We start from the raw sequence: 21,285 nt of genomic DNA on the forward strand, positions 1-21,285 counted from the left end.
CCTAATCATCTTTAAGGCATTAATTTTTTTTTCTATCATGAAAGTATATTTTATGAGGGAAGGGAGTGTACCCTTGAACTGTGTATTTCTCTTTATTGAATTTAAAAGCACTTAAGGATGTCTGACTCTACAGTTAGACAATCACTGCATACTTATTTTGTCAGCAAAATCCAGTTTAGGAAATGTACCTGGAGTTTTATGGGATTATATGTTTGGTTAGTGAGTAATGGGGTACTGAAAAAATGATTAATTTTTGGGGGTGCTAGGGTCTTTTTTTAAGAAAGCATATAGAATGACGTATTCATAATTCATCTATGTGGCTGAAGCTTGTATTTTCTGTACAGCTAATTGGGTTTTGTTCACCTTCATAGTTGTTATAGTCTCCAGTTATGTTTCGAGTGCAAGAAAAGTAAGCAAAGTAGCACAGTGTGAATTAGCTAAAGTATATGGTGAAAATGAGAGTTCAAAACTGAAAGTTATCTGCCTGCTTTTTTGCAAGTATCAGGTTAGTACGAAAGCTGTTGAGCTGTCACAATGGTAACTTACTGCAATGCAGTACAATGTGGTGCATGCTTGGTTTTGTTTTTCTTTTAGCGTGTTATAATTCAGCGAATTTTGCCTTGCTTGACTTCTGAATTTGTGAATCCTGATATGGTACCCTTTGTATTGCCTAACGTTCTCCTAATTGCTGAAGAATGCACCAAAGAAGAATATATCAGGCTCATTCTGCCTGATCTTGGTCCTGTTTTTAAGCAGCAAGAACCAATCCAGGTATGTTAATATTCAGATTACAATTTTTCTCTTTGGTGTGGTTGTGGTTTTTTTCCCCTGAAAAATTACTATTTGTTCTATTTCCCTTTTTCAGCTCACACAGATTGCCCAGCCTGTCGTGTAGTTGTCCAGGCAGTCAGTCTTGATTCATATGAAATAGATTTTTTCCAGGAAATTAACAAAGCCTCTACCCCTGCTTCTTTAGATGGGTTTTCTGAGGGAATATTTGCATTTATAGATGAGTTTAGATTAGCAAAAAAGAAAACACTTAATTTATCACTCAATTCTTATTTTTGGTTGGTTGTAGAAGATAAATTTATAACTATTTGATCACTCATGTAGGCAGTCTGAGAAGGGTGGTACAGTACAATATTTACATATATTCTACCAGTAGCTGAACCTATGATTTTTTTTTTCTTGTATCCAGATTGCTGACAGTGAGATCACAAGGTGGAAAAGTTATAATTTTGACACTCTGAAGTGCTTCTCATTGCTGATAATAAAATAGTGTTTATTTGAGGGTTGTGCATGAATTTGTGAAATTTTTATCATTTTATTTGACAAACATATTGTCTAAATAAAATACACCTTTTTCTGTTTTTTACATGTGTAAAAGTAGTAAGACATTATCATTACTGCAAAGGAAAAAACACATCCTTTTGTCAACGCCACGTGCATGATGATCCCTGAGAATTCTGTGACAATGTTAGGCATTGTGCCTCCACAGATAAGACAGCTACGCATTTGTTCTAGTTCAACTTATTTTATTGCTGGATGCTGTTACTTCTCTGCAGAGCACTTAAGGGGCAAGATAAACGTAGGAGTGCGAAAGTAGACCTTCTATTTCTGAGTTTCAGAAAACAAGATCAGAGAACTTGCATACTGGGGAAGGGAGAAAGGGGACAAATATTTAACTGAGAGTACCTCAGAAAATTAGAACTACTTAATGCTGTTTACCTTTGGTATACTGAGGCTTTATGTTAGCTTTGTTGTTGTCTTGAAAAAATTAAACATCTAACCAACTGAAAGCCAGTGAATACCTTATTTGTGCTGTTTCATCATAAAAGGTAACATTGTGTTTTTCTAACTTTAACACCAGACTTGTGAGATAGTCCTCACTGCAAAAGGTTTGTCTCAAAGTTGTATCTGGAGCATAATGTGCACAAAAGCTGGTTTATTTCTTGAGAAATTAGAGGAGCAAAATACAGACTTGGGGTCATAAAGAGTGAGCTTTGCCAAGGTTTTCTGTAGCTTTCTAGATACTATGTATTAAATTCTTATGTTGACATTTTTAATGCACACTAAGTACTAGATGGCTCATTCCACTATTACTTCTAGGGTCTTACTAGTACAGCAAAGTTTAAGTAATCTAGGACAGGTTTTCGAAGTTAATATACCAGGAATTGCGGAAAAAAATGCAAAGGTTCAAAATGCCAGAGGACAGAATTCCAGATGTGACCCTCCTTGCGCTAGGCAACAATGTGTATTTGTATCACACAGAGAGGGGTGGACAGGGAAGGTGCTAGTGTTTCTTCCAAATGCTCTCTCAAGATGTTTTAGATTTATATGAGGGGCCTGTTCCTTAGCTTTCATAGGATACTCGAGTTGGGAAGCTGCTGTAGTTCAGTATGAAGAAATTGTTATCCAGTGTTCACAACGTCTTTGTGTGAGGGGATTTATAGTATGAGAATGGAATATTTAGTTAAACTACTCATTCATATCGTCCTATTGGAGTTAGCATGGAGTAGCAGGTGTGCTGTTGTCATGGTTCACCCCAGGCAGCTGGGTACCACGCAGCCGCTTGCGCACTTCCCTCGACCCCCACACCACTGACCCCTTGCCAGTGGGATGGGGAGGAGAATCAGGGAAAAAAGTAAAACTTGTGGGCTAAGACCAATTTATGAATTGAAATAAAATATAGTAATAATAACAGTAACAATAGTAATAGTAATGAAAAGGAGAGAGGAGAGAGTAATAAAACTCAAAGGGGAAAAAAACCCCAAATGCACAATGCAATTGCTTAGCATCTGCTGACCACTGCCCAGCCAGTCCCCATGTAGCGATTAGCCAGCCCCAGCCAACTCCCCCCAGTTTATGTGCTGGGCATGATGTTCTATGGTATGGACTAGCCCTTTGTCTAGTTCCCATCAGTTGTCCTGGCTGTGCTCCCTCCCAGCTTCCTGTGCACCTGCTCACTGGCAGAGTGTGGGAAACTGGGGAAGTCCTTTATTTAGAGTAAGCACTACTTAGCAACAACTAAACATCCATGTGTTATCAGCATTATTCTTATACTCAATCCAAAACACAGTGCTGTACCAGCTACTATGAAGAAAATTAATGCTATCCCAGCTGAAACCAGGGCAGCTGTAAATTAACATCCTGGCTTAGTCTGGTATAACTTCCCAGTGTAGACAAATCCTTAATTTATATCTAGGGGAATCCATAGAGAGTTAGCCTATGATGTGCTGTAAATTAATTTTCTAATTCAGTACACCAGAGTGTACCCTGAAAAGTACTGGGCTCTGTGTTAATGAATGAAACACTTTAGCATTATTGTTTAGAGTGCCGTCGCTGCTGCTTATTAGATGATACGTGTGAATCTGTGACTGTAACATCTTAGTTTCTATTTAAATAGATTAAAAGTATCAAATATGACCCTAAAAAGCCAAAACTAAAAAGGGTTCATTGGAACAGTGTGAACTACATTCTAGTTAGACAGGTAGAGATACCAAAACCAATTCAGCTTTGTGTTACCTTAATTGAAAAGCATTGACAGCCAGTGGAAAACGGTAGAAATACTTCTGTGGAATCTAAATGACTGTGTAGTACAATGTTTAACTTAAAAGCAGTCTGTTATATGTTCAAACATCTGGTTCTTATTTTAAAGGAGCTTTACTAGTTGTTAAGTCAGGTTTCATTCATGCCCTTTTCAAATTTGCAAAACAAATCTAATGATCCTTCTCCAAAACTGTATGTTTAATTAACATAGAAACTGTCATGCCACAGTATTACATGGTTGCTAGACAAGAGAACAGTGTTATGAGCGGGTGTAGGTTTCAAAACTCCAAGTTTAGGACAAATAAAATTCTTTATTGAAGAATAATTATAAAATCTAACTTTAAAACTGATTTGGTCAATCTCACCCTAATCTTCCCAAATTTGGGGATATTGCATCAGAATCAATGTTCACAGAATGAATGAATCTGTGTGTGTATGTGTACAGTTTAGGTACTTGTAAATATGCTATAAGAAAACACATTAACTATGGTTTAAAATATTTTATTTTTCTTCCCTGTAAAGGAAAGCAAATGAAAGGGGGAAACTTGTAATGTGGTCTTGGTACACTTGTATTTCTACACTTTGATGCTTCTGTTTATTTGACGTACAAGCACTGATTGCTATGTATTTTTAGGCTTAAAAATTGAAATCTTTCCCTCCTATGAAATATTTGGCCCTTTATTATTATTGCGATAGCATTCACCACAATTTATCAATCTAGCCTAACCTGTTCTCGAGAAGGAGTCTAGATATCAATGGATAGTCAGTGTCACCTGTAGGAAGTTGTCTGACCTATCAAGACAGTGTCATGAGTTGTTACGTAGCTCGCTCTGTTGGAGACTGAGCCTGCATGAGTAATTTGGAATAGCAGCTAACTTTTAGATGGCTAAGCCTGAGCAAGGTGAATCCCACTGTGTAAATATGTTATTCTAGTGTTGCTTTTTAGGTTAACGCGATATGATTTTTTTGTTTGTTTGTTTGTTTGGGATTTTTCATTTTATGATACACAATTCCCATGTGAAATAGAATAAAAGTATTTTGTGTGCATATAGTAGCTATAATATTCTTTTCATCGTATCCCTGTTTTGATTCTAGATACAGATGGATTACAGCTTTTATCTGTGGACATATGGTCAAATGCTCTGAGGACAGCATTTGAGCCATAGGTTTTTGAAAGTTTAGATTTTTCAATAGTGATGCGTGTATAAAGATTTTCTGTGGGTGAATTTTAAAAAAAGACCATGTTGTAAATAGAAACAGGAATTCCTTATCCATTATGATTTCTTATTTCAGAAGGATTAGTCTAGAACATGCATATTTTGTTTGATTTGTATTTGCTGTTTTTAAAATGCAATAATATGTCAAAGTGTTTTTTGTCTTCCATGCCTTCAGGCAAGCAACATGGTAAGTGATCACATTTAATGAGTTATATGAAAACTTCTGAAGTTCTTATGATATGATGCAACACACTTTAACTTATAATTAATGTTTCTGGAGGTAAAACATCTGACTGTTGAATTGTACTTCTAATAGATCTTGTTGATCTTCCTGCAAAAAATGGACTTGCTTCTAACCAAAACTCCACCAGATGAAATAAAGAACAGTGTTTTACCAATGGTTTATAGAGCCTTGGAAGCACCTTCAATTCAGATCCAGGTATAGTAATTGCAGCCTTTATTTAAAACTTTTTTTCTCTTTTCTTTAAGCTGATATGCCAACTTTTTCTATACTCATATGTTTGTTTACTTGAAAAAAATTATAAAGCTGTGTAATGTTCCTGAGTGTTGAAACAGATGAATGTTTTAACAAAGAAAATTCGTTTTAGTAAAATAAAATTTGGTTCCCTTATTTTCCAGAGACTAACTGTTTGGCTGTTGTTCTCATGCTTTTATCCCAAATTCTTACTAGCCACCATAGAAAAGTAGAATGTGCATTTATACTACATTGCCTGTGCAGCAGAAACTATGAAACTATGTGGGCATGCATGCCTTACCAATCACTGAGGGGTAGCTTACTCTGAGGTTCTGCTGGTAAGAATATGTGCTGACAGTTACCTTGGAAGGCCTAATTTGCTGTAAAATCATATTAATATACCTTCTGGTGACATTTTTATGTATCTATATTTTAATTTTTCTCTTTATGCTTTCTCTACCTTTCTAAGGTTTGGGTGGTTTTTTTCTTTAAATCATTCTTCTATGGGAATTAATTTCCAGTTACCTGAAGGCAGTCAGGAATGGGAGAGGGAGATAAATTATTTCTTAAGGATTTGGATAATCCATTGTGACTTTTACCTTTGCAAAACCTTTGCAATATTATGGAGAAAGGTTTTGGTTTCTAATTATCTGGTGTGAGGTTTTTTCCTGCATCATTAATTTGGTTTTCAGGTATTTACTTGCAACATATACTTAATAAGTCTCTTATTTTTTGAGATTGAGCTGAAATCGGTGTGGTTTTTTTCTCTGTTGCTTTTGTATGTTTAATCTTGAATACGCTCTTTTATCTCTCAGCTTATCATTGTGCTGCTGCAGTTTTGGTAGTACTCATTCAGATTTGCTTGACTTATATAGGAAAATGTTACAGTTTGATGTAATAAAAGTTATATATAAAGGTGTTCTGTGAAAATGCAAGGTATTCTTGCTGTCCAAATACTTTATTAGAAATTTGTGAATACTCTTTCTGAAATCCATTTCCAAGCTTCTATATATATATCATGATGCTTTATTATTCTAGCTGGTTTTACATGAGTCTGATAGGTTGTCAGCTTAGTTGAACATAATATTTCCTTAGTATTTCTGTAAAAGGAAGGCTTAAAAAGACACTTTAAACTAATGTTGATCTTGAGTAATATAATACTAATTTTGTAATAAACATGCATGTTTCTTTTTGAACTTATGGGGAATTTTTTTTATAGGAGCTTTGCCTAAACATAATTCCCACGTTTGCCAATTTAATAGATTACCCATCAATGAAAAACTCATTAATTCCAAGAATTAAAAATGCATGTTTGCAAACTTCTTCTCTTGCTGTAAGTATCCTAATAATTTTATCTCTCAGTCCTCAGAATATGTTACTTTTATTTATGTTTGCTTTCTGTTGTGTATTTAAAGGAAAGCCCATCAATGTGCTCTGATTTCTTCTTGAGACTTTTTTTTACCCTTTACAAATATAAAAGCACCATTTAATTTTTTAGTCTAACAGCATTTAAAGATGTTAACAACTTATTCTGTTTAATAATATTTTGAAATTGTTGAATTGTGTTCCGTTGTAGTTTTAGTAGCACCTGCTTTCTTCTAAGTGTAAGTTTTGTACGTTTTTTTTGTTCTTAGGCAAAAATAGGGTAAAGAGTTTAATTCTCATGATACTTCACAGGTCCGAGTAAACTCACTAGTGTGTTTAGGCAAGATTTTGGAGTACTTGGATAAATGGTTTGTGCTTGATGATATTTTACCTTTTCTACAACAAATTCCATCCAAGGAACCTGCAGTGCTAATGGGAATTTTAGGTAATTAATGCTTTTAACTTTCTCCTCTTTTTTGCTTTGATGTTGCAGATCTGAGAGCTTTCTGTGTTATCATTGATAAAGTTTACATAGTGTATTGCTCAAATGACTATTAAAAACTTCTTGTTTCTGGTTCTTCAGTATGCCCCTGTTCAGTTACCTTATGTATTGCTGGTACTTCTGAACACTAGTACCTATATTTGTGGTCTTCAAGACCCAGTGTAGTTCTGACTGCTCATTGCAGTTCTTGGGCTGTGACACTTTCATAGTCTGTATGGTCCACACAACCAGAGAGGCTGTTTTCCTCAGAAGAGTATATGATCTGTTGTCTTTCAGATACTGAGCACCTTGCTGGAGACTTTAAGGTGTTATGTTGCCTTCTCTTACCACTCTTGCATGTCAGATGCTATAAATGGTTGTCTACAAATCTATTGCTCTTCACTGCAGGTTTTGTTAGACTCATTTTGTTGGACATGTAAACAAACATGGCTGCCTTTGCACTGAAATGGAGCGTAGTCTGGGTGAGGTTTCACAAAACAGCTAAAAATGCCTAATGGCTTGTTACTTCTGGGAGGGGAGGCCTTACTCGCAGTTGTGCTTTCCTAGTGCCACTCAGGTGCTTGCCTAACTCAGGATGTGTGATTTCAATAACTTGAATGGGCTCAAGGAGACCAGGTGACCAGAGCCACTGCCAAGAAACAGAGGTGCCTGCATGGCCGTCTGGAAGACACTGACCCTTTCTCTTACTGACGGTGAAGTAGTAGACAGAAGGCATTTGTAACAGTTGAGCTGTACCAGCAACAGCCTTCATTAAGCATTGTAATAGTACGTGATGGCAGCATTATTTTGATTTGCTTAAAATCAGCGAGAAGGCATCTGTCGGTACTGATCTAAAGCTGCCTGTTTCCCTTAATCCTTACAGCTTTGATTTGTATTTGCTGACTGAGAACGAGGGATAGTGTCTTTTACATTAGTTGCATTACTCCAGAATTCTACTCGGATACAGCGGATAAGTGAACCCTAGTTTGGAAATGATTGGCTGAAATCAATTTTATATACTCAGGCTCTCCTTTTTTCTGGAATCATAATACCTTCCATCTTGTATGTGGTATCCTCTTTGGCCAGCTGACAGCTCTGTTCTAATACTAACCATGGAAAGTAAGGAAAGTCTCTTTTTCCTTTATGCTGCTATGTTCAGTGTCTGCCACCAGAGGTGGACTATTTCAGCAGAGGAACCTTCCTGTTAGAAACACTATAGAACTTGTAGGCTTAACACTGGAATCCTCATGCCTGTCAGTATTCTTTTTCAGTGACTTTAGAACGGATAAAGACTGCATGATTTCTGATCCTATGTGTAGCACAGACCCAAACTTCTAGGTAAGAGTCTTTGTAAAATGCAGTCAGAGAGCAGTGTGACAGTTAATCCTAGGCACTTCTATGTGCCAGGAGAGAGAGAACATACCCTTAGTTTCTCAGTGGCACTTTGTCAGTTTGTGGTAACTCAGTTGCTTGTGGTCTGTTCAAAGATGCATATTCTCAGATCACTGACCAGAACAATACATTGACTAATACCAGGTTTCATAGCTGCCAGGTGTTACTTTGGACTTGCGCTTGTTCTGAACTGTAGCAAAGCCTCTTACTATAATATGTTTGTGCTGTGGATGAGTACTGAGCTGTTATGACTCTCTTGCTCATGGTTGTCCCTTATGGCACACGGTGCTGGTGTACGTTCAGATGATCAATACATATTTGAGCAAGCTACTGGGAGTTTGTTCACATTGTTTACTAAACAATTTTTGCTATTTTGATGTTGTATGCCAGGTATTTACAAATGTACATTTACTCATAAGAAGTTGGGAATTACCAAAGAACAACTCGCAGGAAAAGTATTACCCCATCTGATTCCTCTTAGTATTGAGAACAATCTTAATCTCAATCAGGTAGGAACATGACTGTTTTGCATGCTTTTTCTTCATAGTTGGCAGAGAATAAATTTAAACTGTTGTCAGAGAAAAAGTAACACATTGCTGTATGTCTGTTGTAAAAACAAACAAAACAAAAACCTTCCAGTATTACTGTATTTGCATGTTTAATGCTTGTTATTTTTCAGTAGATTTAACTGAACTGGTATAAAGTTTCAAAATGTATACTGTCACCTTCCAAATATCCTGCAAAAGCGGTTAGCTACTAACATAATTACAATTCAAATTAAAAGCTAAAGTACAATCTTAATGTTTCTTCCCTTTGTAAATATTGCAGGTAATGTAGAATTGCAGCCATGTTGCTATGAAATAGTAGGAAATGGAATACCTAATAGGTTTTGGGGTTTTTTAAGTGAATCTGGTAATATTAATCTCTGTGGGTTTTTTGTCTGCATTGCCCCACTTTTTGTTTTTCTTTAGTCATACGTATTTTTCACTGTTTCAGTATACACTCTTGTTTTTGGGTATCTAATGCAAGTTAGTGAAGGTGGATTATAAATTATTTTAAAATTGGCAGTTTATCTGACATTGTATAATGTAAGTTTTTTGAGGTATTACCTTTAAGTTACGTGTGTCTGAATTCCATCACTGCAAAATCCAAACTTCTTGTGTATTTCTTTTTCAGTTCAATTCTTTTATTTGTGTGATAAAAGATATGCTTAATAGATTGGAGGCAGAGCATAAAACAAAACTTGAGCAACTTCATGCCATGCAAGAGCAACAGAAGTAAGTGTTTATTTTTGTATTAGATAAGGAACAAGTGAGCAGAGATAAATGTCAGTTAGCTTTTAGCAAATGTGAGAAAACTCTAGCCATAACAATAAAAAATAATCTAGGTAATTCTTAGTTCAGCAGTCAAGAATTTCCTCAGATGAGCACAGTTGTCAGAAGATTTATAAGTCCTAGAGTGATGATAATGTTGTGATGTTAGTGGCTTTATAGAGTAAAATCTTTTACTTTTATACAGTTCAGTCACACTTTATTCTTTTAGAGTCAGTAATTTTTAATTCATTAAACATAAAAGTTCATACTGGGCTCCATTAGAACAGTTTATGTCTTGCTTTCTATATGTTAAGTTGCTTTTCTGTAATTGCTGAGAAATAAACCATGCTGAAGAAACATAAACATTGCAGCCTTTTAGAAGGCTGTGATATTTGAAGATGTGGAGGGCTGTTTTATGGAGTCTGATACTAGCTGATATTTCTGAGACAAATTAAATTGGGCTACCTAAAGTCTGTGTCACCTTGTTCAAAAGGAGGAGCTAAGACCATGTGAAATAATCATTGGGAAACCTTTACAATTTAGAATATTATAATTTTGCAGTCTCCTACAGGCATTCTTTAAAAATGGCAGTGCTTTCATAATGCGATTTTTTGTTATTGTTTAAATGCAGAAAAATAATCTGCACTGCTGAATTAGTGTTGTGGATGTGACTGCAAAGTTATCTTTTAATAATATTTATACTCTGCACTATTTAGATCTTTGGATATAGCTAACCAAATGAGCGTGTCTGAGGAGGCAAGATCTAGTAGTACAAGTAATCAGGTAAGTGACAATATTTTATTGCATTACTTACATACAGAAATCTCAAATTTAAAATTACTTAGTCAATATTTATGTTACGTTAAGTTACAGCATTTCAAATAACTACATTTTCTTTCTTTGAACTTAAACAGATTGACAAGGTATTTAATACTAGTGGAACTGATCTTCTAACTAGTGGATCTGATAGTAAAGAGAATGAGATGTCATCAAAACAGAAAAAGGTGTGTTTTACTTTGTTTTGGGATTCTGTTGCATCCATGTGTTTAATACAAGGCTGATACAATTGCATAAAAAGAGTATGTGAACGTATTTACCATATTTAAAGTTTTAAAAGAAAAAATAACTACTTTTGTATAGCACAGCACTGTATATAATCACATATGAAGGTCCACTGAAAAATTTTCAAATCATTTCCTTGAATTTCTGTGAAAGCTTTTCCTTGAAAATAGCTTTGTACAAAGTAGGCAGCAGTTAGGATTATAAATTTTTGGTCACTTTGTTTCTCCTTAATTATAGATTTCAGTGAAACTGAAACTTCAGCAGTGGATTTAGATAGGAAAATTGAAATGGGCAACTGTTATAAAATTGCAGAGATGAAGATAAAATGTAGAATTTCATGTAGTTAACAGACTTAACATTTACTATATAATTCAAAGTTATAGTGAAAATGAATATGCAGATAAATACAAGAAGCGAAGAAGAACCATGACATGACAGAATATTAAACATAAGCATAAATATTGTAAAATTCTTTTCATGATACTAATTATGTAAATGGCTCCCCAGGATCTCTACATTTTACCATTTCCATTTCTAGTTATCTGAACCCTCTTGCTAATTTTAGACTGTGGGGGAATGATTTCATGATTTTATCCTTCATCATTAGAAAAAGTAGAGTTTAAATCCTGAAAAACCTCTTAAGCAATGGTAAAATAAAATTCCCTTTCCAGCTCCATGGTCAGTTGCAGTTCTGTATCAAGTGCCGGTTGGTAACCATATAAAACCAAAAACTGTGAAGAACACTTTTTCTTATGCCCAGCATTAAGAACAGTATGCTAAAATGGTTTTGTTGTGATACTTCTTTATTTAAGATCTGCCCATATTTCTCATTATGCTACTTCTAATATTGTAGTTATTTAAGTACTTTTTAGCAATATAATTAATATTATAATAGATTTTGTGCTCATCCATTTCTGTTTTGTATAAATAATATATATTGTTCTACCACATATTATTGAAATGACAGGGCTGCGCATGAAATAAAAATACCAATGTAAGAATAACCATTCTGTGCAACTTAGTATCAGTACTTACTCTTTTAAAGGCATCACTTACACTTGAAGAGAAGCAAAAGTTAGCTAAAGAGCAAGAGCAGGCGCAAAAACTGAAAAGTCAGCAACCTCTTAAGCCACAAGCAACTGCAATAACACCTCCCGTGAAGCAGGTGAGAAAGAACATTGGAGCTGTGATGCTTTTTTCTTTCAAGTGCTATATGCATTTAGCATTTTTTATCCTCCTGTGAGTCACCCTTGTTTTCACTAGTGGTACGATGGCACAGCTGGGAAAACTATAATAAATATTTATCTGCCTTTCATTTGTATTGTTAGCAATATTTCCCACTTTTTAAATTTCAGGAGATTCCAAAAGTATTATTATTGGAAGGCCGTTATTCTAGAAGAAGGGAAGAACACATACTGGAAAAGGTTTTGCTCTGAAGAGTTTATTAAAGGGGAAGGGGGTATAGAAATGCGTATGTAAGCAAGTGGTTATGGTAGTACTTCATGTATAGTCTTAGTTGTCAAATTAAAGTTGTATAGCAATCAGCTCTAAGTAGCAAAGAACAAAAATAACCTATTTCTCTTGTGTATAATTACATTTCGTGTCCAGTTCCATGCAGTAAATTCCAGTTTCTGAAAAATGAATGCCACTTCTGCAGGAACAATGATAAAGACTGTTGCTAGAGTGTTAAACAGAAAAAGTATTTAATTTCATTCTATCTATTTTGCAGACAAGAGACTTGACAGATACCTTGATAGATAACATGTCATCTTTGACTAGCCATTCTATCAACAAAGCTAAAGTTGCATCTTCAAACAGCTTCTCTTCTGTCCCTTCTATGGGTGTTGGCATGGGATTTTCATCAGCTGTTGACAACACAAAGAGAAATATAACAAACGGACTAAATACTAATATGGGTTTTCAGACTGCTGGATTCAGTATGGGAGCCGGTCCCCCCACTCAGAATTTCTTCAGTGGTCCAAGTGCAGCAGGAACAACCAAGATGAACATTGTACCAACTGCCAATATGCCAAATTACAGTCCTATGAATGCTGCGTCTGCAATCTGTCCACTGACACAACAAAACAGACCCCCAGATATGTCTCCTTTAGATAACCTTTTTGGTCCTCAGAAACCCAAAGTTAGCATGAAACAGTTGGCTCAACAGAAATCAAGCCAGTGGGTTAATCAGTTTGTACCTCCACAAGGGTCCCCAAATGCAAGCAGTTCAGCCTTGGGGCCTCAGATGAACATGATAGGACAGCCTGGCTTTGGTATACAGGGTAATCCTTTCTTTGCTCCTCAGAACTTTGCACAGCCAACAAACACAATGGCAAACAGCAGCTCAGCTAGTAATGACTTAAAAGATCTTTTTGGGTAAAATGTTTTGTTTTGTTTTCTTCTTTCAAAGATTGATGAAATTTGGATCATGGGTAAGCTGATTAACATCTTTTTTTGATTAGTAAAAGCATGACTTGGGGAAACTTTCAACCCAGCACAGTGAAGACTTTTGCACTGGAAAAAAGACTGATATTGATTGCATTCACCTGGTACTGCAGTGGAATTGCATTAAGTGCAAAGTCATCTTACGTGCTAAAGATTTCCTGTCTCTTTACCGAACATCAGAGCGCTGAAGGTAGGATGCATATATTCAGATGAAAAGGAACAAGTTAAGTATTTCAGAATTATTCAGAAGTGTGATCAATCAACTCCTATGAAATTTCCTACAAAATTTTGTTTAAGTTCATTAAAAATTCTTAGGCGGTAATGCTAGTGAATGCAACCCTGCAGCCCAGTCCTTTCAGTATCTGCTAAATTCTTATTGCTGATTTGTGTTGCCTGAATTTGGTGCAAACTGTCATTTTGCCCTCAAAAATTTTGATAGCCATGTTACATAGAAAGATCTCTAACTGGTAACTGTGTAAGGGGCTAAGAAGAGAAAATAATTTTACTTTCTTCTTTTATAAGATAGCATCAATGTGACAGTGAACTACAACAAGATTCAGGAGGCATAAGAAATTGTTTTAAAATTTTCTGCAAGTTTTGGACAGAGTGAGAACACTGCTCAAATGGTCATGCTGGTTTTACAACCTCTTTCATAATGCCAGATCCCTGTTACCAGCCCCATAGCAAAAGCAACATACCACTTTAAGATTTTAAAATACATGTGGTGACTTGATCGCATTTATTATATATTTCAGTGTTTTGGCTAGTTTGATACTGCTTCTAACAGTATCTATCTAACAGGTGTGGAAAAAAGATTGTGAGTAGTTACGGAACCTCCTAAAAAGAATGTTTTCTGTAAAATTCACATTGACTGCCCCAACTGTGTAACCAAACAATTCTGTGTAACTAATCACACACTGTTTAGTTACACAGAAATATCTTTAATTACTTTATAGTTTTTGGCTCCATTGAGAAGATAGAAAAGGATTTCCTCATACGAGTTGCACATAGTTGTGTGAAAAAGCAAACTGCCATAAATTGCCTTGACTGGAATAAACTGTTTCATTTGAATTTTGTTTTAACTCAGGTCCTCGTGAAGGATAAATTAGTATGAAGTGAGTTCTTAAATGTGGATTTGTAAGCTCTAGAATATATGGTAAATACACAGGTATTTCAGGTCCTTTTTATTGTATTACTTCAAATTTAATAAAGCTCTCCAGAAATCCAAACAGTAGTTTCTTCTACTTCCCAGAAGGTGTATGTTCAGCTTGCCCATGATAGAATCTCTACTCTGTCGGATACTACTGTTGGTTTTAACTTTTTCTTTCCTAGGAATTTCAGGAGCTTTCTTACATAATATTTTGAAGACTATAGCTGGCTATTTTGAAAAGGAAAGAACTAGTCACCTTTTTTATGGAAAGCCTACATGCTTTATTTTTCAAAGCCTTTCACTGAAGAAATTGTTCTTTTATTTGCTGCTTAAGAAACCAAAGGGCCTTATGCTGTAAATGTGACTTGTATTTTGTTATATTTCCACAGTTCTAAGCGGTAATAGCATTAAGCATATTTCTTGAATAACTGTTTATGTATTATAGCTGCTGCCTTAGTCCTACCATTTTAAAATACCTGGGACCAGTGAAGTTGTGGTTTAGAAAACAATACCTAACACATTGTGATGCTTATGTACTATTAATATTCATGGTAAGCATTGTAGGTTATGTTTAAGGTATCTGTGTACACATAAGTACAGTACTAGAACTGTTAAACTTATGAAGTTAATATACAGTTACTAGTACTCTATACACTCAATCACACTTATGTCTTACGTGAACTTTTGAAAGCTGCGTTTCGTTAGGGTAACTTAAGGCAAGCCTTTGAAGAATTACTTGAATCTGTATTCCTCTAAATTATTTGGAAAATAAGTTTATATTAAAAAATAACATATTTTAGGACTCTACAATGTATTAAATTAATATATTCATGGTGAAGGCAGTCTTAAATGTCAGTGTCCTGATCTGGGGTTTCAGTCATTGATCCCCCTGGACTGGGGGCTTTTCAGAACTGGATTTTAATTTAACCTACTGGAGGGAGAATTAAGTGAAATAAATTGATCTGATTTTATATACTAGACCTCCTAAACTGTGGGGTTTTGGGGTATGTGCTTTTGGCATGGGCTATCTGATAATACAATGCATTTAGTAAGAACAAAGTAAAAAAAATCCTACTAGTTCAAATCAAGAGAGGCTCTTCTATGCAGTGGTAATGTGATGGAATAAGATCTTTATCTGGCTCAAGTAATATGATTTTTTTCCTATTTATATTTCAGAATATCATTTTGGTTTCATTTGCTGCAATTTTTAGAATGACCAGAATAGAGGAACAACAAAGAAAACTGAAAAGGGTGCTTACAAAAGTTATAACAAAATTTTCCAGTTATTGAAAAATAGAAAAGCAAAAATAAGTTAAAATGAGAGGGTTGAATCCCTCTTCCTTGTCAATGCTTCCTACTTCATGTGTCAGGAAACAGGGTGTTTGTGAAGTTCTCTAATTACTTCCTTCTTAACTTAAAGGAAGGAGGAGTTGCAAGAGGTAAGTCACCAAGGCCATTTGTCACTTGGCTCCTGCTACAGTAGTTTTTCTTTAGGAAGCTTGTCCAGTTGATCTCTCCACTTACAAGTCGTCATTCTGAGGCCCTGCAAGAGGCTGGAAGACTCAGGTTGTGGCCAGTGGGAATACCATTGTTTGAGAGCAACAGTTGTACTTTGCATCCAAGTTGTTGTTTGGGAAAGAGTAAAAGGAAGGGACATTGTTACAAGAGTGAGCATTCCAGCTGTCTTCTGTTTCTGGTCTTGGATGGAAAGCTGTGTTAGCATCTAGCTTGGCCTGAAGCAGAGGGACTGTCTAGCCCTAATGCAAAACAAAACGGAGAACACAGGTTTGAAATTGGTATCTGATTAAGAAATTGCAATTTCTGTTACTGAAAAAGTAACCTGATATAAGTTCTTTTTACAATACCTTGAACAATACTGTAAATTACACACGATTTCTGCCCTTTGTATTCAACCTAATTTAAAGATAGAAAAGAGGAAGCCTGGCAGCTTATATCATCACCTTACAGTTTCCACTCTGTGCAACCACTGTAAGCAGCTCTTCGTTCCGCTGTGGAAGTTAGAACAGGGTCTGGGCTGAACTGCCCAGCCCACCTGGTTTACTTATATTCATTACTAAAGGAGAGGAAAAGGTAAGGGAGTAAGTTCCTATTTTTTAATTGATTTTTATTTATTGTATTTACTACAAAAAGGAGGAAAGAAGTGGAAATAGCTGCACATCTCAAGTATAAGCATCAGTTATGCTTTTACTGCACTGGTGTATGCTAAAGGAACGTGACTGCACCCAAGACAGCAGCATTTTCCATATTAGAACTGTTGATTCCATTTGGTTTGAGAGAAATCGCAAATGAAATGGCACTAGTGGCATTTCAAGGGTGGAGGAGGGAGCAGATTTGCTGTTCCTTTTCATCACACAAGTGTTGCGAATAAGGCACAGAACAGCCTGTGGAACCTGCTTATGCAGGACAGGAGTACCAGAGGAGTCTGTTGAAAGGTAAAGGATTCCACCAATTATCTGGGAACTAGGAAGAGAAATTTTATGAGGAACATGGGTGGAATACCCTAGTTTGTTTTAATGAAGATACTGTGTCTTCTTCTCTCCATGGTGATGTGAATTAGAAATGTGGGAAAATTGTGGCCTTACAGGTCTGTACAGATGCTGAATACCCCAAGTAAAAGGCTGAATTTTTTGATGTATAGGTGCACAACATTTCAAGCCTTATTATTTAAAACATTCCTCTTCTGTTGAGTTTTGTCTTTTTATCAACAGCTGTTTCACATTTATATGAAACAAATACCCCAATGGCCTTTTAAAGTAAGAAAAATGTGTGTTAATTTTTGTATTATAACCCCTGTTACAATGTTATCTATATCTCTAGATGGGTAAGTGAGTGTGTGTATAGATTATAGGATTTTAGATTTTTCAGTTCAATTGCACCAAAAGAGCAAAGATTAAGTAAGAAGGTAGAATTGAATCAAATTCCACAAGGCTTCCATACAGGCTAAGAATTATATGATACTTTTGTTATCTATTACAAATTTACATGCTTAATCTGCTTCTGTCATCTACGTGACATGAGCAGAAAAGGAAAGTTTTTAAACCATGAGTTTATGAACACTGGATCTCTCATTGCAGATGAAGTTTTTGGACTTTAGAGTGAGCTTTGTTTATTGATTATGAGTTTTTTATTGTGGGTGGGTGGGATATCACTGATTTGTGCCATTTCCAATGAAAGAAATATAGAAAGGGGGAGTACAGAAATAATACCCTGTTGTATATGTGATGCTTTTTGGTCTTTGTTAAGAGATATGCTGCATTTTATATACTCGTTGTGAACTTTTACTCTGAAATAGCTGCGAGGAAACCTATCTGGAGAATTTCAGTTGAGTTAGCTGATTTTCAAGTGAGGTCCTGCCTTGTACCTTACTTTCCATTAGGTTTTTTACCGCTTCACAAGGAAATTACACAAGGCAGTAAAACCTTGGATTCATACACCAGATCCTCTTGCCTTCCAGGCCTCACACTTCTATCAACAGAATAATTAAAACCCTGAAGTTGTATTGTCTTTAAGTTCTCTGAAACAATCCTAACTGCTGTACAGATTTCTGAGATGAAGTTGTAAATCAAAATGTGTTATAGTGAACTCAGGCCTTGTGCAAAGTATTTAATACTTGTCTATTTGTCTAATCGTACAGTCTCTGTACTAGTGGCAGTTTTATGTTTTATTGTAAAACATTCAGATTCTCATGAGATTATAGAGTGATGTTACTGTAGTGTCAGCTGTGATTCATAAATAGAACTGTCATAGCATGGCATTAGTGTGTAGCAGATTTATTGGATAGCTCTTCAAAAACAAATTTATTCTTGTATCAACTTTTAGATCAGTTATTTCAAAAACATGTAAAAGGTACAGTAAACAGTTTTGAGAAATTCATATCACTTTGTACTCTGAATGAGGTTGCCTATGGAAATAAATGAACTTTTCATATTTTCACGTTGGAAGATCTTTTTATTTAACATTTCCATAAAAGTAACTAATAGTAACTTATGTGGAAACCTTTCTCACTGTATATTTTGTCTGAAATACATTTTATCCCATGTAATTTTGAGTTCATTTCTTAGAATGGTTGATGTCCAGACATATGTAAAATGTGATCAAGTATGGCCTTCATGCAAAGAATAAAAGTCCTGGGGAAAAACTGATGCGCTAGATGTCCCATAAATTAGCATTTACTTTTCCTGAAAGCACACTAAGCCCATGTCAGAATCTGGGGTTTTGATGCCACATAGGGATCAGTTTGCGTTTTCACTGCTTGTTTACCCAGAGACCAGCCCTTTCTCTAAACCTGGGTTTCAAGATACTGCATTGTCAGACTTAGTTTGCAGCACTCTGAAGGAAGCTAGTTCTTTGCTTTTTGCATGGTATAAATTGATGAAGTATGAGACACCTGAGATCTGATCTGCTTAGAAGCAGTATTGTCTGCTAGAGATTGTATGGGAGGAGAGTAAAAGAAGAAAGAAGTGGATTAGGTGGAAATGGAAAGGTAGCATCAGGTGGCTCCAGTTCCCTCTTGGTTTTCATTTGCTGAGGATGACAGCATCCTTGTACCTCCCCAGCTGTATCCATCAAGGCAATACAGCCTTGTTATGTGCCAGCTTTCAGTCAATTGTAGCAGAAGAGAGGGAACTTTGAGTAAGGTGGAGACATACTGAATGGCGCCCTGCTGAGAAAATGCCTGCCTCAAGTTGCTCAGCAGATCACAGTCCTGATCTTACCTGAATGTTCTTTAGTATGGTGATGTTCTCTTTGTCCCTTCTGTTTCTGGAGTTTGGTAGGATCCGTAATTGTCACCTGTTCTTTAAGCAGGAAAGTCTCAAGTGCTGAAATCCAGGTGTTCTGTGTAGGTTTGCTGGGGCTTAAAATTGACAATTCGATAAACTCTTTTATTAATTCAGATAACCTAAGACTTGAAACGGGAAAAGCTGGAGATCTTTGCAGTTGATTGTTCTTTGCCTGAAATACTTCAGTACTGGCAGCTAATTGCCTCTGCTTTATCACTTAAGTACCTCTAGTCCCTCCTTTAGGTATGTGGTACACCAGAGCTTTAGGTTGATCCTTTTTATGTTGGTGTTTGTAGAACGGTGTTACGTTACCAAGTTTGCAGTTGTGTAGGAAATGGGCTGTTTGTGAGGAGTTATGCACAATTGTTCATTTGATGTTGCCAGACACAAATGCACTTTGTCTTGTGTCTCAGAAGCTCCCTGCACAAATGTTCCCAGCTGGAGAGCACGGCAGTTGCTCAGTAGATTGGAAAACTGGCTCTTAGGGTCACAAGGTAGATTCCAAGTGCCAAACTTACCCCAAATTACAAACCAGGAGTTCAAAAATAAACTCCTATTTACGGACAGACCCAAGAGCTGCTAAATAAATACTACTCAAGCTCTAAAATAATTTATTAAGTATTCTAGGCATGAAATTTAGAGTTAACTATAAACTTTTAAACCAGTTAACTATAAACTTAAAAAAATGTTTTTCATTTTTTCCTCTGTAGGACACCTGTCTATGAAATATATTGTTACGGCTCTACTGCATTTTCTTGCTGCACATTAAGGCAGTCATGGATGTGGAGCAACATAGAAATGATAGAGATGGCCTGCCTATATCGACTTACCAATTTTTGAAGGGTTTTTTGGTCACGCTTTTTGCTTGTGCGTTAATCATTATTTAGCCTTTTTTAATGGAATTTCTTAAAATGCATCACCTTTTGCACAACATTCAAAAGACTCGGTTTTACACTGTGCTGTAATAATTAGCCATTCAAATCAAGAATAATCAAAGCAGAAGCTGCATTTGAAACTATATTAATGAAAACATTATTCTCTTTGACCTGAAAACCAAGGGTTTAGGTGTTGGGAGTTGAAGGTATTACACAGGCGGTATTTGTTCACTTCTGTCTCTGCATCTCCTTAACGCTAGCTTCAGGCTATGGTTTTAAGAGTAAACAAAAACAGAATTTTGAAGAGCTTGCTTTCCAGCAGCTGTCTTAAGAACCAGATACCACAAGGAAGAATAACTGGCTTACTTTCTGAACAGAAAATTCAAATAATAGAGAAAAGAACGCAACAAATTAGAAAAGAGAACCCAAAACCTAGAAATCGGATTTCTGCTTCTGCCACGCTGATAAAATAGACACCTATAGCACAAAAGCTGTGAATAAGTGCTTAGCTGATGTCACCCAAGTGACTTCAAATAAGCAAAAATGGTAACAAAGTAATGGGATACACCAATAACCGGAGCAATAAATTTTATCTATCTAAAGAATCTATCCTAACATGGCACCAGATAGATGGTTTTTTTTTCAAATTTATTTATTTATTTATGGGTTGATTTTAAGGAATTTATTAAAAAATTGTATTTTACAACAATTGTATCTTACAAAATCAGAGCAGGAGAATTAGGAAGATTAAAATCACACTAAAATGTCATTTTCATACTTTAGTTAAACAGGAACTTTAAACGTAACCTTTCCCCAAAAAGCCTTATGCTACAAAGCCTGGCTTTACTTGGTTACAATATAGAAAAAAAAAGTATGTAAAAATATAATTTAAAATATCTGGAATACACTACATAGAATTTTGATGCCAGCTGTGCTCAAAGCCTTGATCTGTTGTCTAAAACTGGCAAGAGAAGTAGTTTCTGGTGTGGATTTCTGAGTTGATAGATACTAAATGCTATTTCTGCAATCTGAGCGATTTCAGTATAAAGTACTAACGTATTTTCATTGTTGGCCCATACAGGATAAATTTATTGATTAATCTTTTTTATTTGGCAAGCAGAAAACTGTAAAATTAGTTGAGTTTTTTGTGGTTTGATGG

General features: G+C 35.7%; 1 protein-coding gene across 1 annotated transcript in view; it reads left to right on the plus strand.

Moving 5' to 3' along the window:
* SCYL2 (SCY1 like pseudokinase 2) overlaps window positions 1–18,403 on the plus strand; it is a 41,275-nt gene extending 22,872 nt beyond the window's left edge. The window contains exons 9-18 of the mRNA XM_080394149.1: window positions 595–771; window positions 5,083–5,205; window positions 6,461–6,574; window positions 6,919–7,051; window positions 8,870–8,988; window positions 9,656–9,756; window positions 10,509–10,575; window positions 10,707–10,796; window positions 11,900–12,019; window positions 12,584–18,403. Of these exons, the coding sequence (XP_080250275.1) occupies window positions 595–771; window positions 5,083–5,205; window positions 6,461–6,574; window positions 6,919–7,051; window positions 8,870–8,988; window positions 9,656–9,756; window positions 10,509–10,575; window positions 10,707–10,796; window positions 11,900–12,019; window positions 12,584–13,234 (1,695 nt within the window). The 3' untranslated portion in view covers window positions 13,235–18,403. The remainder of the gene's footprint in view (window positions 1–594; window positions 772–5,082; window positions 5,206–6,460; window positions 6,575–6,918; window positions 7,052–8,869; window positions 8,989–9,655; window positions 9,757–10,508; window positions 10,576–10,706; window positions 10,797–11,899; window positions 12,020–12,583) is intronic.
* Window positions 18,404–21,285: the final 2,882 nt, after the last annotated feature.

This window comes from Falco punctatus (assembly GCF_963210335.1).
Source record: "Falco punctatus genome assembly, chromosome: 6".
Taxonomy (NCBI): Eukaryota; Metazoa; Chordata; class Aves; order Falconiformes; family Falconidae; genus Falco; species Falco punctatus.